The 23,479-nt window shown below is 43.6% G+C and overlaps 1 protein-coding gene across 1 annotated transcript in view; it reads right to left on the reverse strand.

Moving 5' to 3' along the window:
* Positions 1-23,479, reverse strand: part of SCHIP1 (schwannomin interacting protein 1) — an 867,777-nt gene that overhangs the window by 476,764 nt on the left and 367,534 nt on the right. Inside the window, exon 4 of the mRNA XM_077290656.1 lies at positions 16,715-16,865. Within this exon, the coding sequence (XP_077146771.1) occupies positions 16,715-16,865 (151 nt within the window). The remainder of the gene's footprint in view (positions 1-16,714; positions 16,866-23,479) is intronic.

Below are 23,479 nucleotides of genomic sequence, written 5' to 3' on the forward strand. Positions count from 1 at the left end.
ATCGTTGGTCGCTGGAGAGAGCTGTCTGTGTGACAGCTCCCCAGCGACCACACAGCGACACAACAGCGACGCTGCAGCGATCAGCATCGTTGTCTGTATCGCTGCAGCGTCGCTGTGTGTGACGGGGCCTTAACTCCGATTCATTATAGTTACATGCCCCTCCCGCCCCAATTCATTGTCATGTCTTTCTCTCTCACCCTCTATTCATTATCAACTGCTCTACCCCACATTCAATACATCATTTACTCCCCCACCCTTAAAATTAATTATTTGTTCGTCCCCTAGATCATCATTTGCTCTCCCCACCCCCTCTTCAATTGATCATTTGCTCTCCCCACCCCCACCTTCAATTAAATTGCTGTCCCCTGTCCCTCACACTGAATTTATCATTTTGCAGTCCCCCCAGTTTAATTTGAAGTCCCCTTACTTCATTCATTGCAGTCCCCTATCACACCCTCACTTCATCTGCAGTGCCCCTTCATCATTTGCAGCCCCCTATCCCCCTTCCATTTCATCATGAGCAGTCCCACATCAGACACACTTCATCATGTGCAGTCCTGCAGTCCCATTCTCCCACTTCATCATGTGCAGTCCCCTTACCCCCCACTTCAACATGTGCAGCCACCCTTACCCCCCCACTTCATGTGCAGTCCATCTTACACTCCGCTTTATCATGTGCAGTCCCCATTACCCCCCACTTCATGTACAGATCACCTTACCCCCCACTTCATCATGTGCAGTCCCCTTTAACCCCCACTTCATCATGTGCAGTCCCCCTTACCCCCCACTTCATCATGTGCAGTCCCCCTTACCCCCCACTTCATGTGCAGCCCCACTCCCCCTTCATCATGCACAATCCCCCTTACCCCCACATTATCATGTGCAGCCCCACTCTCCCCACTTCATCATGTGCAGTCTCCTTTATCCACTAAACTATCATGTGCAGCCCCACTCCATCATGTACAGCCCCACTCAACCTTCATCATGTGCAGCCCCACTTACCCCCTCACTCCATCATGTGCAGTCTCCTTTAACCCCCAAATTCCATCATGTGCAGTCTCCTTACACCTCCCACTTCATCACTTGCAGTTACCCACCATTAAATTTATTTTATAAAGAAAGCAAAAAAGTTCTTCATACTTACCTCACCAGTCGCTCCCCTGCAGTGCCTCTCTGCTTCTAGCATCCGGGTCATGTCGGCACGTGCGTGAGGATGCCATCGCGCATGCCCAACAGCTAACCTGGAAGTATAGAGAACATGAAGGGAGCAGTAGCTGCGCAGCCGTCAAGGTGACAGCCAAACATAGCTCCTGGCCCCAGCGCAGATGTGTGCGCTGACTGTGATGCGGCTGTGTCTGTTGCTGGCCACGTCACAGTACAGCAGACATGGCTGCGCACAATTTGCTGTGTGGCTGTAGCCACCACCAGGCAGCCGGCCCTGAACAGCAGCTGGGGGAGCGGCCCGGGGGGCATTTGCCTCTTTGCCACCTGGGCCAGTCAGCCCCTGATGGGCAGCCATTGCAGGTGATCTATAGACAGCCCCATCATGTGAAGTGTTCTGGGCTCTATAAAGAAGCCCTCATATGAACTTTTTTTTCCTCTAAACCTAGGTATATGTGTATGTACTGTTGTTAATATAGACCTATCGCCATGTTCTCCCATATCCAGTGCCTTTGTAAGTATACAGTCGGGAACCTGTCAGAGGACCTGCTTGTAATGTAAAGTAATGGCAGTAATGGAGCTGTATTACATCTTACATTGATACTTTTGGAAGAAATCAGCTTTGTAGTCCTTCTTTTATCACAATTTGAAGTTTTCTGCTCATTAAATTTTGGTGCTCAGGGGCCGGACCGTGCACTGGGTCTTATCCTCCCCGTCTGTGATTCTCCGGCCCCTCCGCCTGCCTCCAGTCTGTGAATGACCAGCCTCCTCTGTTTGAAATCTCAGCAGTGCCTGGAGGCATCGGAGGTGCCGGGGGATCACAGATAGGGGAGGAGAAGATCCAGTGCATGGTCCGGCCTTCGAGCACTGAAATCTAATTAGCAGAAAACTTCAAAAGGTGATTAAAGAAGAACAACAAAGTCGATTTCTTCACCAAAGGTGACAATATAAGCAGTATTACAGCGCCATTACAGACACGTTTTTACTTTTTATTGTAAATTCGTGTTGACAGATCCTCTTGAAAGGGTTTGTCTACTTTCAGAAAGGTAGGCCTCAAATGGTATAACATACCTAAAATAACATACTCAGCAGGTTCTCACTGTCCCTCAATTCAGCACCGGCAGCTCGCTGCTGCTCTGGTCCCGGCACTGAGATCAGCATTGTATGCCGTTAACCTCGACACAGCCACTGTACTCAGCTACTGGCTAGAGCGGAGAGGTTTACTGTTTATGCGACATCCCTTCTACAAAAAAAACCACTGTAATCAGAGCAGCGGCAGGTAGCCAGCTTGTTATTTTACGTATGTGACACAGTTCAGTGCCCACTTTCCTGAAGTGGACAAGCCCTTTAACCCCTTCACCACCTATGACATATATTTATGTCTTCGGCCATGTCCCTGCCTTGATTCAGTCAGCTATTAAGTGATTGTAACAGCTGCGTATTGGGTGTCATGACAGCCAAGGGTCTACAGAAGGCCTCCATGCCTGTCATCACAATACTCTTCCGAACACTTGCCTACATAGTATTGAAACACTGCTATATATAGCACAGTATTAGTGGCACTACAGTTGCTAGAAAAGGCTAAGCAGTATGGGCAGGTCGTTCATCACGTGGCAGCTTATTGCATGGGCCAATGCCAATGCCCTCAGAACCATTGGCTTAGAGAGTCCCCAAACGGAGTAAGGCTGAGCAGAGAGGACGCTGAGGGATCAAAAGGTACGGTCCGTCCCGGAAGTGAGCTTAGCGATGGAGAGAGAAGGACAGGGACAGAAGAGGAGTTGCATGTTGTGAAACCTGATGTTGATGCTGGAAAGAATGTGAATATGCTGCGTACAGAACCTAGTAAAGTTGTTGTTAAAAAGTTGAGCTGGACTGTGTCTCCCTTTGTGCGGTGCCGTCTACAAAGCATCACTGGTGGTCCAGGGTGGACCCTGATGGCATGGAGATCCAGAACGCAGGTATTCTGTCTTGTAAACTGTTGTGTCTGTTCATATGGGATGCATTTTAATAGCACTGGGCAGCCTGCCTGAGCTAATAGAAGGGTGTCACTAATAGGCTGTTAACCTGGATGCTGTACATTCCCATTGTGTGAACAGCGCCACATACAAGTCTCTTATGTGCAGTCATATGCCAAGCAGTCACACACTCAATTAATTTGGTAGGTTGTGAGTGGCTGCCTCATCGGTATTTCTGCACCTGTGTTGCCCCATCTTAACCACATGGGTCCACTGCATCCTGATAGTGCATTTGTTTGGAGGCCTAGGCAGGTAAGCATCTCTGCCTTTTTTTTGCTATTTTTCTGAATTTTTGGAGGATCTCTGAATCCCCTTTTTGTGCTAGCAATGGAGGTGTGGGCCAAAATTCCTGCTGCAGCATGTGCAAACTTGGTCAAGAACTACTTACTGAAACATCTGACCTCTGCTATTGCAAACAAAGGTTTCTGTACCCAATATTAAGTTCTGTTTTTTAAATTGTATCAAATACTTATTTTCATGCAATAATATGTAAAAAAAAGATTTGCATTAGCCTACATCCACAGAAGATCTGTGGTTAGTTCTACAAGATGTTTGGAACAACCTCACTGCCGAGTTCCTTTGAAACAGGGCCGGACTGGGACTAAAATTCAGCCCTGGCATTTGAAGTTACACAGGCCCACTTGTCACATGGTGACTGTATAATATCTTTGTACACTTGTAGGCAGGGCCGGTTTTAGGCAAAGTGGGGCCCTAGGCAAAGTTTAAAATGGGTCCCCAAATGCTAACATATTGCACATCACACAGAAGCCTTTCTGTTGTATTTACGTGCGCTGAGTTCAGGCCGCTAAACGAGTTTGATCGACAATACTGAAGTTGTTCAACGCTTGTTTCCCGGCCTCTTTCCACCAGCTGAGGAATAATGATGAGACAGAACGATCACTAATAGATCACTAACAGATCACCATACAGTATCATGTTTTCAGCAGCACATCTACAGTTTACACTGGCAATGTGCTGCTGACAACAAGGCTTTTTGTTCCAGCAAAAACAATCCGAATATGCAGCATTTTACTTGTTTAGTAAAATACACCCCATAGTCCTCCATATATTATAATGTGCTCCATAGTCCTCCATATAGTATAATACACTCCCTATAGTCCTCCATATATTAAAATACATTGCTCAGTCCTCCACATAGTATAATACACTCCTCATAGTCCTCCATATAGCATAATACAATCCTCATAGTCCTCCATATAGCATAATACAATCCTCATAGTGCTCCATATAGTATAATGCACCGCCACAGTCATCCATGTAGTACAATTCACTTCCCATAGTATAATGCACCCCATAGTTCTTCATATAGTATAACGTATTCCCCATAGTCCTCGATACAGTATAATGCAGCCCACATATAGTATAATGCAGCCACCCCAGAGTATAATGCAGCCACCCCAGAGTATAATGCAGCCACCCCAGAGTATAATGCAGCCACCCCACAGAGTATAATGCAGCCACCCCACAGAGTATGTAACCCCCATAGAATATAATACAGCCCACCTCCCCATAATATATAATGTAGCCCCCCATAGAATATAATGCAGCCCCCCATAGTATATAACGCAGCCTCCCCCATAGAATATAATATACCCCCACAATAGTATATAACACAGCCACATAGTACATAACATGGCCTCCCCCATAGAATATAATATACTCCCCATAGTATATAGCAAAGCCCGCATATTATATAGCACAAACCGCATAGTATACAGCACAGCCTGCATACTATAGCACAGCTCGCGTAGTAGATAACACAGCCCACACAGCAGTATTCAGCACAGACCACACAGTAGTATACAGCACAGACCACACAGTAGTATACAGCACAGCCCACGTAGAAGTATACAGCACAGTCCACACAGTGGTATACAGCACAGCCCACAGAGTAATATATACAGCACAGCCCACAAAGTAATATATACAGCACAGCCCACAAAGTAATATATACAGCACAGCCCACAGAGAACTATATACAGCACAGCTCACAGAGAACTATATACAGCACAGCCCACAGAGAACTATATAAAGCACAGCCCAGAGTACTATATACAGCACAGCCCAGAGTACTATATAAAGCACAGCCCAGAGAGTACTATATACAGCACAGCCCAGAGAGTACTATATACAGCACAGCCCAGAGAGTACTATATACAGCACAGCCCACAGAGTACTATATACAGCACAGCCCACAGAGTACTATACACAGCACAGCCCACAGAGTACTATACACAGCACAGCCCACAGAGTACTATATACAGCACAGCCCACAGAGTACTATATACAGCACAGCCCACAGAGTACTATATACAGCACAGCCCACAGAGTACTATATACAGCACAGCCCACAGAGAACTATATACAGCACACAGTAGTATACAGCACAGAGCACAGCCCACAGAGAACTATATACAGCCCACAGTAGTATACAGCACAGAGCACAGCCCACAGAGAACTATATACAGCCCACAGTAGTATACAGCACAGAGCACAGCCCACAGAGAACTATATACAGCACAGAGCACAGCCCACAGAGAGCTATATACAGCCCACAGTAGCATACAGCACAGAGCACAGCCCACAGATAACTATATACAGCCCACAGTAGTATACAGCACAGAGCACAGCCCACAGAGTACTATATACAGCCCACAGTAGTATACAGCACAGAGCACAGCCCACATAGTACTATATACAGCCCACAGTAGTATACAGCACAGAGCACAGCCCAGAGAACTATATATAGCACACAGTAGTATACACCACAGAGCACAGCCCACAGAGTACTATATATAGCACAGAGCACACAGTAGTATACAGCACAGAGCACAGCCCACAGAGAGCTATATACAGCCCACAGTAGTATACAGCACAGAGCACAGCCCACAGAGAACTATATACAGCCCACAGCAGTATACAGCACAGAGCACAGCCCACAGAGAGCTATATACAGCCCACAGAAGTATACAGCACAGAGCACAGCCCACAGAGAGCTATATACAGCCCACAGTAGTATACAGCACAGAGCACAGCCCACAGAGAACTATATACAGCCCACAGCAGTATACAGCACAGAGCACAGCCCACAGAGAACTATATACAGCCCACAGCAGTATACAGCACAGAGCACAGCCCACAGAGAACTATATACAGCCCACAGCAGTATACAGCACAGAGCACAGCCCACAGAGAGCTATATACAGCCCACAGCAGTATACAGCAGAGCACAGCCCACAGAGAACTATATACAGCCCACAGCAGTATACAGCACAGAGCACAGCCCACAGAGAGCTATATACAGCTCACAGCAGTATACAGCACAGAGCACAGCCCACAGAGAACTATATACAGCACAGAGCAGTATACAGCACAGAGCACAGCCCACAGAGAGCTATATACAGCCCACAGCAGTATACAGCACAGAGCACAGCCCACAGAGAACTATATACAGCCCACAGCAGTATACAGCACAGAGCACAGCCCACAGAGAGCTATATACAGCCCACAGTAGTATACAGCACAGAGCACAGCCCACAGAGAACTATATACAGCCCACAGCAGTATACAGCACAGAGCACAGCCCACAGAGAACTATATACAGCCCACAGCAGTATACAGCACAGAGCACAGCCCACAGAGAGCTATATACAGCCCACAGCAGTATACAGCAGAGCACAGCCCACAGAGAACTATATACAGCCCACAGCAGTATACAGCACAGAGCACAGCCCACAGAGAGCTATATACAGCCCACAGCAGTATACAGCACAGAGCACAGCCCACAGAGAACTATATACAGCACAGAGCAGTATACAGCACAGAGCACAGCCCACAGAGAGCTATATACAGCCCACAGTAGTATACAGCACAGAGCACAGCCCACAGAGAGCTATATACAGCCCACAGCAGTATACAGCAGAGCACAGCCCACAGAGAACTATATACAGCCCACAGCAGTATACAGCACAGAGCACAGCCCACAGAGAGCTATATACAGCCCACAGCAGTATACAGCACAGAGCACAGCCCACAGAGAACTATATACAGCCCACAGCAGTATACAGCACAGAGCACAGCCCACAGAGAGCTATATACAGCCCACAGTAGTATACAGCACAGAGCACAGCCCACAGAGAACTATATACAGCCCACAGCAGTATACAGCACAGAGCACAGCCCACAGAGAACTATATACAGCACACATCTCTTCTCTTCCTCCCCTCCCCTCCTCCGAGAATGGCCCCACAGTCCAGAAAAAAAAAAAACTCTCCTCACCTCTCCTCGTGCCCAGCGTTGCTTCCTGGTTCCTGCTCCTGTCTCAGCAGCTGCAGTCTGCCCGGGACACAGCAGGTGCGCGATGATATGACATCATCGCGCACCCGCAGTGTCAGAGGCAGAGCGGGGAATGATGGGAGAGGAGCGTCTGTAGACGCTCTCTCCTCCATCATTGCATTCAACTGTACCGGCGTCTATACGCCGGTATAGTTGAATGCGACGGCGGGGGCGGCGGATTGAGCGGCCCACCACTGGCACCGGCCCTTCTGGCATTTGCCAGAAGTGCCCTATGGCCAGTCCGGCCCTGCTTTGAAATCTGTGTGCAAGTGTACCATAGAATAATTGTGCTCTGATGCTGTTCTGAAAGGAAATGGCATATCAATCAAATATTGATTTGATTTAGATTTTACTTTTGTTCACTCACTTTGCATTTTGTTAATTGATAAAAATAAACTATTTACACATATTTTGTTTCAAGGATTCTTACCCTACAGCATTTTCTCCACAGCCGCCTTAAACTTTTGCAAAGCACTATATGTTACAAAGTTTATAATATTTAATAGTTTACCATCCAAACATGGAACAAGCCAGCAGGAACGTACCCCCTTGAGTCTCTGTAATGTGGCCAAGTTCATCTCTTAGAAGATCGGATTGGTGGCTTCCGACACAAGGCACCCTCACCAATCAGCTGTTATTAGCTCTGATGTTGGTCAAAAGTGCAAACTGAACAGAATTGAACAGTAAAGCTCAGTTCAACGTGCCGAAGTCGTTCCCAAAAATTGCACATCAGCTCCTGTTCTCTTGAATTTATGACACAAATACAAATTATTATTTTTTGGAGTTTTATTAGGTAAAAGTAATTAAATATATAAATAAACTGGTATAAATTTTGTCGTACCTTAATTTTGCTAAAATGTCATTTATACAGCGTGATAAACACCAGAAAACTAAAATTTAAAAACAACTTCTAGACATTGCAGAATTGCTGTTCTTTTCTGTATTCCCCTCAAAACAATTTTTTTTTTAGATAATCAATAAATTATATGTACCTCAAAATATCACCACTAAAAAATACAACTCTGGTCCTGAAGGTGCACACAAAAGAGTGCTTAAGGAATTACAGAGACTTTTTTTAATATTGTTTATTACTAATGTAGCCTAGGGGACATGATTAGGAGCTTTAAGGAAAAATGAAGAGAACAATACACTTTAATGTTTGATGTTTTTTTATTAAAACCTGAATAGATAAAGAACTAATATGAATTAATAATCCTTTTTGATTACCCTTGTAATCGATCATTGCGCAGTGGTCGGCATTGCTGGTAACCATTCCATTTTCTTAGGTTGCTGTTATTGGACTTTTACTAAAGACTTCTCCTGTAATTCCATTTATACTGAATGCTATGCCATAGAGACTGACTGATTGAGCATAAAGGGTTCTCAAAGGTTCTCAAGTAATCTTCAACTGATTTTCACTCTCGTGGTTTGTAAAGCAGAGGGCATGACCTATCATGAAATTTAGCAACAGAGAGGACTAACAATAATTTTGACTTGAAGTTTTTTGAGTACAACCAATCAAAGATGAAGGAAAGTGTCAGCCAAGGTCTCCAGTTCACTCATTAAAGCATCTTGTAGTAGCCTATTAGTGCATATATGAATGTATGGTGGTACAATTCAGTCAGTGTGTTGCTAGCCATTACAGCAAAGGTGGCACTAAGTAAAGCAATTCTGCTTCAGATGGCGTTAAAGTTGAAAAGTTAAATTTGACTCTGCTGTTAAATCTTGTATCGTGACCAGCCGAAGTCTTTCTAACAGCTATTTCTGATCTGAGCTTCTTCTACCATCAAGTTCTAGAACACAATTAATTATTGATAGCCATTATCAGCTAATTTTTCTTACTTTTCTGTCATCTGGTCAAAGATATATCACAGAATATGCCATAAATGTGTGATGAAAACAGTTCCCACTGCTGAGACCCGCAGGGAAGAGGTGGCCGCACATGTGGCGTGCTCGACGATTTTTCAGAATTTTCATCAAGTCAACCTCTTTATTCTCAATTGAATATTGTCCCTAATCTTGACATAAATGCAGATCTCATTGGTGGGACCAGCTTCTGTCCCATACCCTATACCCTATTGATATGTCATAAGTGTCCAAGATGGAAATACCCCTTAAGTTTTCATATAGATGAATGTGATTAAAGCATCTACATTTTCAGGATGAAGAGTGACAACTTGTACTGTAAAAAATAAGTTTCATTTGTGGTAGTCGCTAACCCGAAGGCTATGTGACCAAAGGTTGAAAAAAACAATCTGCAGCAAAATCCATACTGGTAAAGAATGTAGATATTGTGAAAAATGGCTCACTCATAACAGCGTATATAACGGATGAATGCTTTCCAATGTTTTATGGGATAGCTCTCGGACCAATGTTATTCAATAGGGCAGGGCTGATGCATGATTTTTTTTACTGACAGAATCTGTCAGTGAAAAAAAAATCGCACCATGCTGTGTTTTCACTTTGATATGCTACTCACCCATTAAAGTGTATGGGCACATGGAAATCATCGAACTTTACATGGATGACATCTGAATGCAGTCCAACTTCCGTGGACTCACAGAATGTAAAAGATGGAGACTTTTTTTCTATATTTTCTCACAGTATGCCTCAGTTTTTGGCATGTGAGAGAATCAATCACACTAAGCTGACAATCACCACAGATTGATCGGAGTGTCATTAGCATAATCGTCCCAATTTTCTTGGATGACAGAATCTACGGCCGTCTGACTGTAGCCTAAAGTGGATTTACTGCACATTTCATCCTCTGCATTTGAAATCTACAGCACTTGGAAATTTACACTGCAGATTTTTTCTGCAGTATGTGTTTGAGATTTTTTGCTGTCATTCATAATTCTACTATAGTATTTATATAGTATAGTGCTTTTCATCTAATTTGCAGTTTCTACTAATGTGTCACAGGTGTGTCAGAAGCAACAGACTGTCGCTGTACATCTGGCTGCAGAAGGTCTCTGCATTTGACATTACAGACACCTCCTTAATCCTTCAAACTCTTGGACCCAGTAACAACCTCCCACTGACCCTAGTTGACACACCTGGACCTGGGGGTTTATAAATCCCCAGTCTGCTGCAGAGAGTCGCCAATGATATTCACATTTTTCTCTTGAGAGGTCTTGGAGCTATAGCAGCTGGCTAACTTCCTCTCTGGAGCTGTTTGAGGACGTTTGGTGTTGCCTCTCTGAGTCTGCTAAAGCTAAGTTCATGCCTCTTGTCTGTCTACCTTTCTGTCTTTAGTTTACAGTGGGGATTGACCAGTGCTCATCTCCTGTCCCTCCCTATCCAGGGCCAAGGGAGATACGTGGCTTAGGTTCCTGCTTGGTGATTGGTGAGGAACCAATTCAGGGACTTAGGGATGATCACCCTTTCCCTAGTGTCTGCGAATCCTTCCTCTCATGCCTTTGTGTTGCACTTAGTCTTTGCACACTGTGCGTGACATAATGTCTCTTACTTATATTACCGTATTTTCCGGCGTACGAGACGACTTTTTAACCCCTGAAAATCTTCTTAAAAGTCGGGGGTCGTCTTGTACGCCGGGAATCGCCTTGTACGCCGGGTGTATATGGTGGGTGGGGGGGGGAGTGATCCTGATGACGACGAGGGGGCGTCTCACAGGAAAGTGAGTATCCCCCATTACCTTATCATAGCGCTGCAGCGTGGGGTCTCTGTGCTGGGAGCGGCGGCTGCTGTGCTGTGGCGGCTCCTCTTCTGCAGTGTGGGGCCTCTGGTGCTGTGGGGCGGTGGCGGCGGCGGCGTATCTTCATGCAGTCGGGGCTCCTCCGGCATCTCAGCCTGGAAGCCCCGCCGGCAACTCCATCTGTGTAATGCGCTGGCCTCCGGGAAAATGGCCGCTGCTTAGATTCAGATCTCGTGTCCCGAGATTTCGGGACGAGATCTAAATCTGAGCATGCGCAGCCCCCAGCGGTCGGGCCACCGCATCGCACCTATTGAGCTGCCTCCGGGAAAATGGCCGCTGCTCAGATTCAGATCTCGTCTCCCGAGATCTCGGGACGAGATCTGAATCTGAGCAGCGGCCATTTTCCCGGAGGCCACCTGACCGCATTGTACCGATGGAGTTGCCGGCGGGGCTTCCAGTCTTTGAGATGTCGGAGGAGCCCCGACTGCATGAAGATACGCCGCCGCCACTGCCCCACAGCACCAGAGGCCCCACACTGCAGAAGAGGAGCCGCCACAGCACAGCACAGCACAGCAGCCGCCGCTCCCAGCACAGAGACCCCACGCTGCAGCGCTATGATAAGGTAATGGGGGATACTCACTTTCCTGTGAGACGCCCCCTCGTCGTCATCAGGATCACTCCCCCCCCCCAAAAGGCACATATTCACCGGCCCTATAAGACGACATACGGTGTATAAGAAGACCCCCAACTTTTAAGAAGATTTTATTTTTTAACTGGTAAAGTTGGGGGGTCGTCTTATACGCCCAGTCGTCTTATACGCCGGAAAATACGGTACATATATGAATTTAAAAAAAATCTTTCATTTTTTATTTAATTTTATATTTGTATTTATATTGGCATGAGAGTTTATCGGTCTGGTTATTGAACAACTAGGACTAAAAATCCTGCACATAATTTATCAATTACAACAAAGTAGCTTACATTGCAATAATGTGCTTAGAAAAAGATTTTTTTTATAAAATATGGTAAAACACTGACACTTAAATCAGACATCACCTTACTGAAGTCAAAGGACATAACACATCAACACTGTGTGGGCAATGGCTGGACGGCATTTTTTTCTCCCACCATACAGCAATTACATTAGTATGCACATTCCCTCACTATTAGTTTAATAACTAATTATTAAATTCAAGTATTTAAGTCATACCTATTGCAAACAGATCTAGAAGATTAAGCATACAGCCACGCAATCTCCATAGAGTAGTATTATGGGTCATATGGAACAGCTCAATGACCTTTACACATGAACCTGTCATGTACGCCAGTTCATGAAATTTTTGATCTGCTAGATGTGCTACATTCAGCAGTAAGTGTCATTATTGTGAAATGGAAGCACATAGAAGTAACAACAGCTCAGCTACGAAGCAGTAGACCATGCAAACTCACAAAGCGGGACCTTGTCGAGTGCTGAAATCACGTAGCTTGGAGCATGTTGGAAACCTACCGTCTGCTGCATCACTCAATATCGAGGTCCAAATGTCTCTACAAGTGACATCAGTGCAAGAACTGTGTGTTTGGAGCTTCTAGAAAAAGATTTTCATGGTTGAGCGGTAGCACAACCTTAATATCGCCATGTGGAGGGGACAAGTGTTAAGCGGAAATGTGAAAAACACTCTGACAATAAACTTTGGAGCCGAGGAAATGTGTTCTACAGAATTAATAACATTTCACTATTTGGCATTTTGATGGACAAATCTGCTTTTGATGGATATCAAGAATAGTATCTTTTGGGATGCATAGTGCCTACTGTGCAATTTAATGAAGGAGAGATAATGGTATTGGGCTCTTTTAAGGGTTTGGACTAGGCTTCTAAATGAAGGTGAAGGGTAGTATAAGATATTAAGCATATAAAGACATGTTAGACAATTGAAGGCTCCACATATTGCAATGAGTAAGGACCTTTCGTGTCTTAGCAGGATTGTGAATAAAGCCATAATATCAACGTCATCCAACCTTTTTGGGGATAAAATACCAATGTGTCTGCTAATCAAGCTTTACTATCCAACACCATTGTTCAAGCCTAAAAATTATTTTTTGGATGACGGGCACAAACAAAATCCAAAATCTTGTGGCAAGCTTTTTCAGAAGCAGCATTTATTTGCAACAGAAATTTAGGAGGCGATTCATCACGACCAGTGATTCTCTCGCCGGTCATGTTGAGGGAGCGTTTTTTAGTGAAAGCTCCTGATACAATAATAAAACTCTTGCTTCTTAATGAATCAGGATAGGTTCGTCCTGGCGTGTTCTGGAGTAAAATTTGTGGTATAACAAACACCGCCACTCTTCATGAATTTGACACGCCCACTTTGTCGGAGCTGGGACGAAAATGGCGTGAACACACCAAAAGTGGCGCTTTTTTTGTCAAAACCTGGCATCACCCCCATGTTATTTCACGGGAGCCCTGCACCCAGTCAGTGCTGACGTCACTGTCTTCCAGTTTGGATGCATAAGTAATCAAGATGAAGTGAGAGATGCCGATGGCCACTCACTTCCTCTTGCTTACTAATACATCCGAAGGTGGGGACAGTGATGCAGGGCTCACATGACATAACAACCTCACGTGAACCCCGGGAATGTGAGTGCTAACACTGCTGGAATGGCGCCAAAACTGGAATTGAGTTTAAGTTTTTTGATTTTCATAGGAGCAAACATTCAGATCGAAAAGGGGTTGTCCAAGTAGTGGACAACTCCTTTAATGATAAGATAAAACAAACTGTAATTCTTAATGCCAAAATAATAGATATTCTTCATGTCATTACATATTTATCTTATCTTACTTATCTATCAATGTGTCTGTGTATTAGAGCTGCTGGGTATTGCGAGCAGGTGGCTATTAATGGAGGCATGTGATTGAACGTCGGTAGACAGAAACAGATGAGCGAATACAGTACTTATAAATCCTCCTACTTCATCCAGCTTCCTCTCTATACAATAATAATAGAACAAGAAAATGACAATAAATATGTTATGTGGACCAAGTGCTACAATTTGCATAAATTAGTAGCATATGTGAATTTACTATATTTTATAGCAAAAAGTTAATTTATTTCAGTTCTTCTATACAAAAAGTGAATATCATATTATATAGAGTCGTTGCAAGCAGAGTGATCTATTTCAAGTGTTTATTTCTGTTAATGTTGATGATTATGGCTTACAGCCAAAGAAAACCCAAAAGTCATTATCTCAGTAAATTAGAATAATTAACAAAAAACGTTTATAAAGGTCCCTTAGTCTGTTTCAGTAGGCTCCACAATCATGGGGAACACTGCTGACTTGACAGATGTCCAGAAGGCAGTCATTGACACACTCCACAAGGAGGGTAAATCACAAAAGGGCATTGCTAAAGAAGCTGTTCACACAGTGCTGTATCCAAGCATATTAATGGAAAGTTGAGTGGAAGGAAAAAGTGTAGTAGAAAAAGGTGCACAAGCAACCGGGATAACCGCAGCCTTGAAAGGATTGTTAAGAAAAGGCCATTCAAAAATTTGGTTGAGATTCACAAGGAGTGGACTGCTGCTGAAGTCATTGCTTCAAGAGCCACCACCCACAGACATATCCAGGACATGGGCTACAAGTGTCGCATTCCTTGTGTCAAGTCACTCATGACCAATAGACAACGCCAGAAGCATCTTACCTGGGCCAAGGAGAAAAAGAACTGCACTGTTGCTCAGTGGTCCAAGGTGTTGTTTTCAGATTAAAGTAAATTTTGCATTTCATTTGGAAATCAAGGTCCCAGAGTCTGGAGGAAGAGTGGAGAGGCCACAATCCAAGCTGCTGGAGGTCTAGTGTGAAGTTTCCACAATCAGTGATGGTTTGGGGAGCCATGTCATCTGCTGGTGTAGGTCCACTGTGTTTTATCAAGGCCAAAGTCAGTGCAGCCGTCTACCAGGAAATTTTAGAGCACTTCACGCTTCCCTCTGCCACAAGTTTTTTGGAGATGGAAATTTTATTCTCCAGCTGGACTTGGCACCTGTCCACACTGCCAAAAGTACCAATACCTGGTTTAAAAACAGCAGTATCACTGTGCTTGATTGGCCAGCAAACTCGCCTGACCTTAACCCCATAGAGAATCTATGGGGTATTGTCAATAGGAAGATGAGAGACATAAGACCTAACAATGCAGACGAGCTGAAGGCTGCTATCAAAGCAACCTGGGCTTCCATAACACCTCAGCAGTGCCACAGGGTGATCGCCTCCATGCCATTCCTTATTGATGCAAAAGGAGCCTGACCAAGTATTGAGTGCATTTACTGAACATACATTTCAGTAGGCCAACATTTCGGATTTTAAAATAATTTTTCAAGCTGGTGTTATAAAGTATTATAATTTACTGAGATAATGACTTTTGGGTTTTCATTGGCTGTAAGCCATAATCATCAACATTACCAGAAATAAACACTTGAAATAGATCACTCTGTATGTAATGACTCTATATAATATATGAGTTTCACTTTTTGTATTGAAGAACTGAAATAAAATAACTTTCTGATGATATTCTAATTTAGTGAGAAGCACTTGTATCTACATGTGCTCATTTATCACCAAAAGAAAATCTAAAGTAAAAATGGAAGGTAGAGGAGGGGGATGCAGCTGCAGGTTGTTGGTTAGAAGGCCGAGGAGTGAATACACTGCACAGTTGGCACAGTTCTCTAGGAAGAGACCACAAACAAAGCAGTTGTCCATGTGGGACAGACTGCATAGCTCTCACATTTATGTCATAGCTGTGTTAGATCACTGCACACAAATGAGAATATACTTTTGTTTCCAAACCAATTAGGCAAGCCTTTTTCAAACAAGCCATCCCTATTGTCCAATGTTAATATGCTGCCTGCATTACATCTCAAAACACCTAGCGTGTAAAAGACTGCATATATTCAGAAATACACCCTCTATATAATGGTAGATAAATGATCATATTTACACAAATAAACAGGCACGTTATGATAAAAACACTTAAAATGTACATTTTTAGTGCACAGATATGGCCCTGGCTTGCAGTTTAGCCAGAAGACTCCGCAAGGATAAGGGCAACACAAGTGGGAACTACACAGCCAACAAAAATCATAAATAAAATACCTGCAAACATATGCAAAGAATTTGAAAAAAAAAAAAGCAGAATCCTGCATAGGTAAAGAGGAATTCATTATATGTAGCAACCAAGTACCACTGTTATTCAGTGTGCATCAGGTTGGGGAATATAATTTACACTATATCGCTATTCCAAACATATATTTTTCACTGAACATTAATATTTTTATGACAATTGTCTATAAAACTTTATGACTGTTCCAAGCTTCTATTAAAGGTCTTGCCTGAATTTCAGAAAATAGACTGATTGATACTTATGATTTGAGGCCCTCTGGTGGTGACTGTATAGTATAACATTAAGAAGCGTAAAATTACACATACAAGAAAAACCATAATTTCAGCAATAACCATCATTACGAGGATCATCTGTACTTACAGGAGTGCTGCCATCTGAAAATGTATTCATGCTGATAGAGCTGCTCATCTTGTCTGAAGACATAGAAGATGGGGATGGACTTCGTTTCTCCATACAGTTTGTATTCATGGAATCCTGACGCTGAAGGTAATCTCTCCATGCTCGCTGTATGCTAAATAGAATGTACATGAGTAGTACAGGAGTTAATAATAAAATATTATTATACAATAATATGCTTAAATATTACTCCTCCCCTCCAGATGCCAAACACAAATAACTGTATATTTATAAGCAAATGTATAAGCAAGGGTTTATATTTTCAGTAGAGCACTGACTTGACTAACAGTAGTGAAGACACCCCATATAGCATACAGAACCTTCAGCAAAAATGAAAAATTCATAGTGCTCTTAGGGCCTCATGTCTAGGACCTGTAAAGCCCTCTCCTGGTTTTTGTCTGAGTTATCATTATCTGCCATGTTACAGGAACAGTGGAGGTGCAGTCCGGTCATAGTCACTATTAGAGATGAGCGAATATTTTAAATTTAAATTTGCTAGCTTGTAAAAAAATGTTCACAAAAGCTGATTTGCTGATAATCACAAGTAATTTAATTGCCCTGAATATACATGTATAACACTCTGAACACCTTCTCTAACTTCTGCAAAATTCTGCATTGTGTAAAACAACGGATGACTTTTTTTGCAATTTGCGCAAATCAAAAATTATTTGAATTCACCAGTTCCAAAAATTTAACACAAAAAGCGACAGCCTGCTTGAATCGGTGTTGATACAGCAATAATAACAGGTGTTTGTAAGCAAGTTCCCTCTACAAGCATCCAGCTTCCAATTCCCTGTTTTGGAAATGTACCAGTAAAGTTAAATACCAGATAATAGCTGCTTAAAGGTTTTTTTTAAACCATCAGCAATCATCATCAGGACTGCATCACTTCCTGCTTGAAGGGGTGGTGCACTCCTGAAGATTGACATGTCAGACTAGCTACATGGTGTTACACACAGTGTAGGAACACTAGGGAAGGGAGACCCCCTAGGCAGATCTAACATCACCTTGTCTGCCCTAAACGTCCCTATATAGGTTCTGCACCTATCGCCGAGCAGGAAAATAATCCCAGGCAATCCTAGAGAATGATGGAGTGGCACTTGTCAATCTTCACTACCACTAAAGATAGCTGGGATAGGCGAACAAGGGGAACACTTATCTTGAGTAGACTCAGAGATGTAACACAGATGTCCTCTTGCAACACCAAGGAGGAAGATAGTCGACTGCTATAGCTCCAAGTCTCCAGAGGGGGAAATGGAAATATCAGCAGCAATTCCCAGCAGGAGGCTGGGAGTTTATAAACACTGGGTCAAAGAGTCAGAAGGGTTAAGAAGGTGTCTGTAAAGCCAGACACAGAGACTTTCTGCAGCTAGATCCAGTGCGACTATCTGCAGCTTCTGACATACTCGTGGCACATGGTTGCAGAGACAGCATTACCTCTGTGCTATCAGAAGGGCACAACTGATTCAGCTGGCTCCAGAATAGCCCTTGAAATCTTTATTGTAAACAGCTTGCAATCATGCTCTCTACCTAGAAAACCGGACAACTTTGATAGGGTGCTTTCACTTTGCGCTTTGTCACCCATTCATTGGTTTCGTCAGGGCTTACGTCCGGACCTCCAGTATGTGCTAACAGGGCCATAGACTATAATGGTGCAGATAGAGCGAGCGTGTTCTCTGTCGTGCATAATTTTCAGGCATATACACCTACTTGAGAGGGACACTCAGACGCAGTAGTCTTCATCTGGGTGTCCGCCTCCAGTAGAGATACACACCTGAAAACTATGCACAACAAAGCACATGTTCACTATGTTGGCACCATTACAATCTATGGTCCTATTGACGCATACGCCCAAATCCCGTTTTGTGGGACAAAATGCAATGTGAAAACACCCATAGACTATGTGGGTGATACACTTAGCAATTAGTAGGAAACTATAAAATTAAAACTTCCTCAATTCTTGAGAACTGAAAGGATGTTTAATAAGAGGTAATTACAAAGTTACTTGTTTTCAGAAACATTTGCAATTTTACCCATTTAGGAAATTGAGACAACCCCATTAACTAGACTTAGACAGTATCTGAATCATTTAAGGGATACAGTGTATTTCTAATGAGGTGAATAGCTGTGAATTATTAAAAAGTATACCTTTATTATTAATACTATTAAAAGAAAAAGGAAATATACTTGATAATTCCTATCCAACCAATACTTATACAGTATCTTCGTGATGACCAAAATAATATCGAACTAATATGTCATGTAGAAAACAGGATTGAAAACAAGACCAGGTTGGGGGGTGTCCTAACATTTTCTGTCAATGATGCACCCTAATTATAAACCCTGCAGGACTGCAGAGATTGGCACCCTACATAAAGCTTGCAAGTTATAGTGCCCCCGCTCAAATTAGTCTGACTCTAGCTGTCCATAGGTAGTCCTGACAGGAAGCAAAATAAACATAAACCCTACTGTAACTAAATGAGTAAAAAGAAAAATGGTTTTAAATAACAGGGTTCTTAATAATACTGTTATTGATCAAAAATAGCATAAAAGCCATCCCACCGTCGACAAGGTGACCCTGATCGAGACCGTCCTACGCTGTCTAATATTAAAAACCTTACTATGTGTCAGAGTTGACCTCAGAGTGTGAATAAGGGCAGACAAAAGGACCAGGTACCGACCTGTGGACACCAGTCTAGGGAAGCCTTTAAATGTTATTTCCAGCTCAGGAGAGGGAGGCCACACCCCGACTTGCACAGAATGCAAACATACAAAGAAACAACACAAAAATCGAGCTTGATTTAAGTTGATATACATGAAACACATAGATGCATGTGCATGGTCACTTTGGCCATAAAGCATACAAAACCTACAAGAAGCAAAATAAACATAAACCTTAGTGTGACTAAAGAAGTGAAAAGCATAAATGCATTTAAATAACTCAGGGTTCTTAGTAATACTGTTTTTGATCAAAAATAGCATAAAAGCTATATAAGATTTATGTTTATTTTGCTTCTTGTAGGTTTTGTATGTTTTATGGCCAAAGTGAACATGCATTTATGTGCTGCATGTATACGAACTTAAATCAAGCTCAATTTTTGTGTTTTTTTTCTTTGTATTTTTGCATTCTGTGCAAGCCGGGGTGTGGTCTCCCTCTCTCCCTGCACCTCATTATGTCACCATTTAAAAAGAGAAAACACAGTAGTTTGACAATAAATGGCTTCACCCAACCACTAACCATGAATGGAGAAAAAGTTTTGGTTTTATCATTCACATTCTTTGAAAAAAGGTGAAGAAAGCAAAAATTCTGCTGGGTATGTAAACTTTTGAGCACAACTGTATATACCAGGATGGGCTCAGTATAAGGCCGGGATCACACATGCTCGAGATACGTCCGAGTCTCGCAGGTGAAAACCCAGCTCTGGTGCCGGAACTTTGGAGCGGAGTGTGCAGCTCCATGTGTTGCTGTGCGGCTGTACGCTCCGCTCCGGAGTGCCGGCACCAGAGCTGGGTTTTCACCTGCGAGACTTGGCCGTATCTCGCGTATGTGTGATCCCGGCCTAAGGGACACATATACCAGGATGGGTGACATATATACCTGGAAGGGATCCAGGATGGGAGACATTATACAGGATGGGAGATTTATATATCTTGATGGGGGACACATATATACTAGGATTAGCCCAGAATGGGAGACATATATACCAGGATGGGCTCAGGATAAGTCTACTTTCACACTTCCGTCTTTTTGCCTCCGTCGCAATCCGTCGTTATGGCAAAAAAAGGATCCTGTAAATGTGCCTGCAGGATCCATTTTTTTGCCATACACTTTAATGGACGACGGATTGCGACGGATGGCCACACGTCGTATCCGTCGTGCGATGGATGCGTCATGTTTTAGCGGTCCGTCGTGACAAAAAAAGTTCAATGTAACTTTTTTTGTCCGTCGGATCTGCCATTTCCGACCGCGCATAGGCGGCCGGAACTCCGCCCCCTCCTCCCCGCTCATCACAATGGGCAGCGGATGCTGTTGTGAATTAGACTTTTTTGGCTCCCTCTTGTGGTCACTAGTGATATTACTCTGGGATTGTCTTTCCTCAGTTTGGCACCCACCTGGGTCGTTAGTCCAGGGGTGTTGCTATATGAACTTCCTGAATTCTCAGTCTGGTGCCTGGCATCGTTGTAATCAGTCCTTTCTGTTTGCTCCTGTCTGCTGGTCCGGGTTCTTGCAAAATTAAGCTAAGTCTTGCTTCCTTGTTTTTTGGTTATTTGCATTGCTATTATTTTTGTCCAGCTTGTACTAAATGTGATTCCTGATTTTGCTGGAAGCTCTAGGGGGCTGGTATTCTCCCCCCGGGCCGTTAGACGGTTCGGGGGTTCTTGAATATCCAGCGTGGAAAGTTTGATAGGGTTTTTGCTGACCGTATAAGTCATCTTACTATATTCTGCTATTAGTCAGTGGGCCTCTCTTTGCTAAATACCTAGTTCATTCTTGCGTTTGTCTTTTCTTCTTACCTCACCGTTATTATTTGTTGGGGGCTTGTATCCAACTTTTGGGGTCTTTTCTCTGGAGGCAAGAAAGGTCTATCTTTTCCCTTCTAGGGTTAGTTAGTTCTCCGGCTGGCGCGAGACGTCTAGAACCAACGTAGGCACGTTCCCCGGCTGCTGCTATTTGTGGTGCTAGGATTAGATATACGGTCAGCCCAGTTACCACTGCCCTATGAGCTGGTTTTTTGTGTTTGCAGACTTGGTATTTATTTCTGAGACCCTCTGCCATTGGGGTCATAACAGTATGCCAGGCCGACATTGAATGTTTAATGCATTGCAGAAGTGGGATAATAAGAAAGGAAATTCTGAGGTTTTTTTTTTTTTTTTTTCCTCTCTTTCTTCCTCCCCTTTACCTCTGAGTGGCTTATGCTTGCTGCAGACATGAATGTCCAGACTTTGATTACAGGTGTGGATCAGCTTGCTGTTCGTGTGCAGAGCATACAAGATTTTGTTACCAGTAGTCCAATGTCTGAACCTAAAATACCTATTCCTGAACTGTTCTCTGGAGACCGATTTAAGATTAGGAACTTCAGGAATAATTGTAAATTGTTTCTATCTCTGAGACCCCGTTCGTCTGGAGACTCAGCTCAGCAAGTTAAAATTGTGATCTCTTTCTTGCGGGGCGACCCTCAGGATTGGGCTTTCTCGCTAGCGCCAGGAGATCCGGCATTGGCGAATATTGATGCGTTTTTTCTGGCGCTCGGATTGCTTTACGAGGAACCCAATCTTGAAATTCAGGCAGAAAAAGCCTTGCTGGCTATTTCTCAGGGCCAGGATGAAGCTGAAGTGTATTGCCAAAAATTTCGGAAATGGTCCGTGCTTACTCAGTGGAATGAGTGTGCTCTGGCCGCAAATTTCAGAAATGGCCTTTCTGAAGCCATTAAGAATGTGATGGTGGGTTTCTCCATTCCTACAAGTCTGAATGATTCCATGGCGCTGGCTATTCAAATTGATCGGCGTTTGCGGGAGCGCAAAACTGCTAATCCTCTGGTGGTGTTGTCTGAACAGACACCTGATTTAATGCAATGTGATAGAATTCAGACTAGAAATGAACGGAAAAATCATAGACGTCAGAATGGGTTGTGTTTTTACTGTGGTGATTCTACACATGTTATATCAGCATGCTCTAAACGCCTAACAAGGGTTGTTAGCCCTGTCGCCATTGGTAATTTGCAACCTAAATTTATTTTGTCTGTGACTTTAATTTGCTCATTGTCTTCCTACCCTGTTATGGCGTTTGTGGATTCAGGTGCTGCCCTGAGTCTTATGGATCTGTCATTTGCCAGGCGCTGTGGTTTTGTTCTTGAGCCATTGGTAAATCCTATCCCTCTTAGAGGTATTGATGCTACGCCATTGGCGGAAAATAAACCGCAGTTTTGGACACAGGTAACCATGTGCATGACTCCTGAACATCGGGAGGTGATTCGTTTTCTTGTTCTGCATAAAATGCATGATTTGGTCGTTTTGGGTCTACCATGGTTACATGTCATGATTTCCCAATGGCAAGGAAATAAAAAATAACAAAACGGACTAGCTCTCGGGTGATGGAAACTAAAGTTGACCGTGACCTGAACCTCACACAACACTTGAAGCAGCCGGGGAGTGTTCCTACGATGCCCTAGACACCACGCGCCAGCCGGAGATCTAACTACCCCTATCAGAGGAATATACAGGCCTGTCTTACCTCCAGAGATGTACCCCAAAAGGAGATAGCAGCCCCCCACAGATATTGACGGTGAGTTCAGAGGAAATGACATACGTAGGATGAACAGCAGGTTTAGCATAGAGAGGTCCGCTTTTTAGATAGCAGAAGGACAGGAAAGTGTTACTTCACGGTCAACTTAAAACACTACTCAAAAACACCATCCAGAAATTACTTTAAACTCCAGTGACAACTCATGCCACTTGGAGTGGCAATTTCTGTCCACAAGAGCTTCCAGCTGCAGCGAGACACATTACTGCAATCTGGACAAGAAGTTAGCATAAACTCAAAACAAAATTCAACTTAGCTGAACAGGAACTTGAGGCAGGAGAATGCAACAGAATGCTACTGATACATTGTTGGCCAGCATAGGACTAACAGCCAAGCAGCCTTAAATAGGAAACTCCCCTAATGGGTGGCAACAGGTGAGCAGAGATAGCAGAAAGCACACAAGTGGCAATACCATCAAACACCACCGG

The sequence above is a fragment of the Ranitomeya variabilis genome, chromosome 2, assembly GCF_051348905.1.
Source record: "Ranitomeya variabilis isolate aRanVar5 chromosome 2, aRanVar5.hap1, whole genome shotgun sequence".
In the NCBI taxonomy this organism is placed as follows: domain Eukaryota; kingdom Metazoa; phylum Chordata; class Amphibia; order Anura; family Dendrobatidae; genus Ranitomeya; species Ranitomeya variabilis.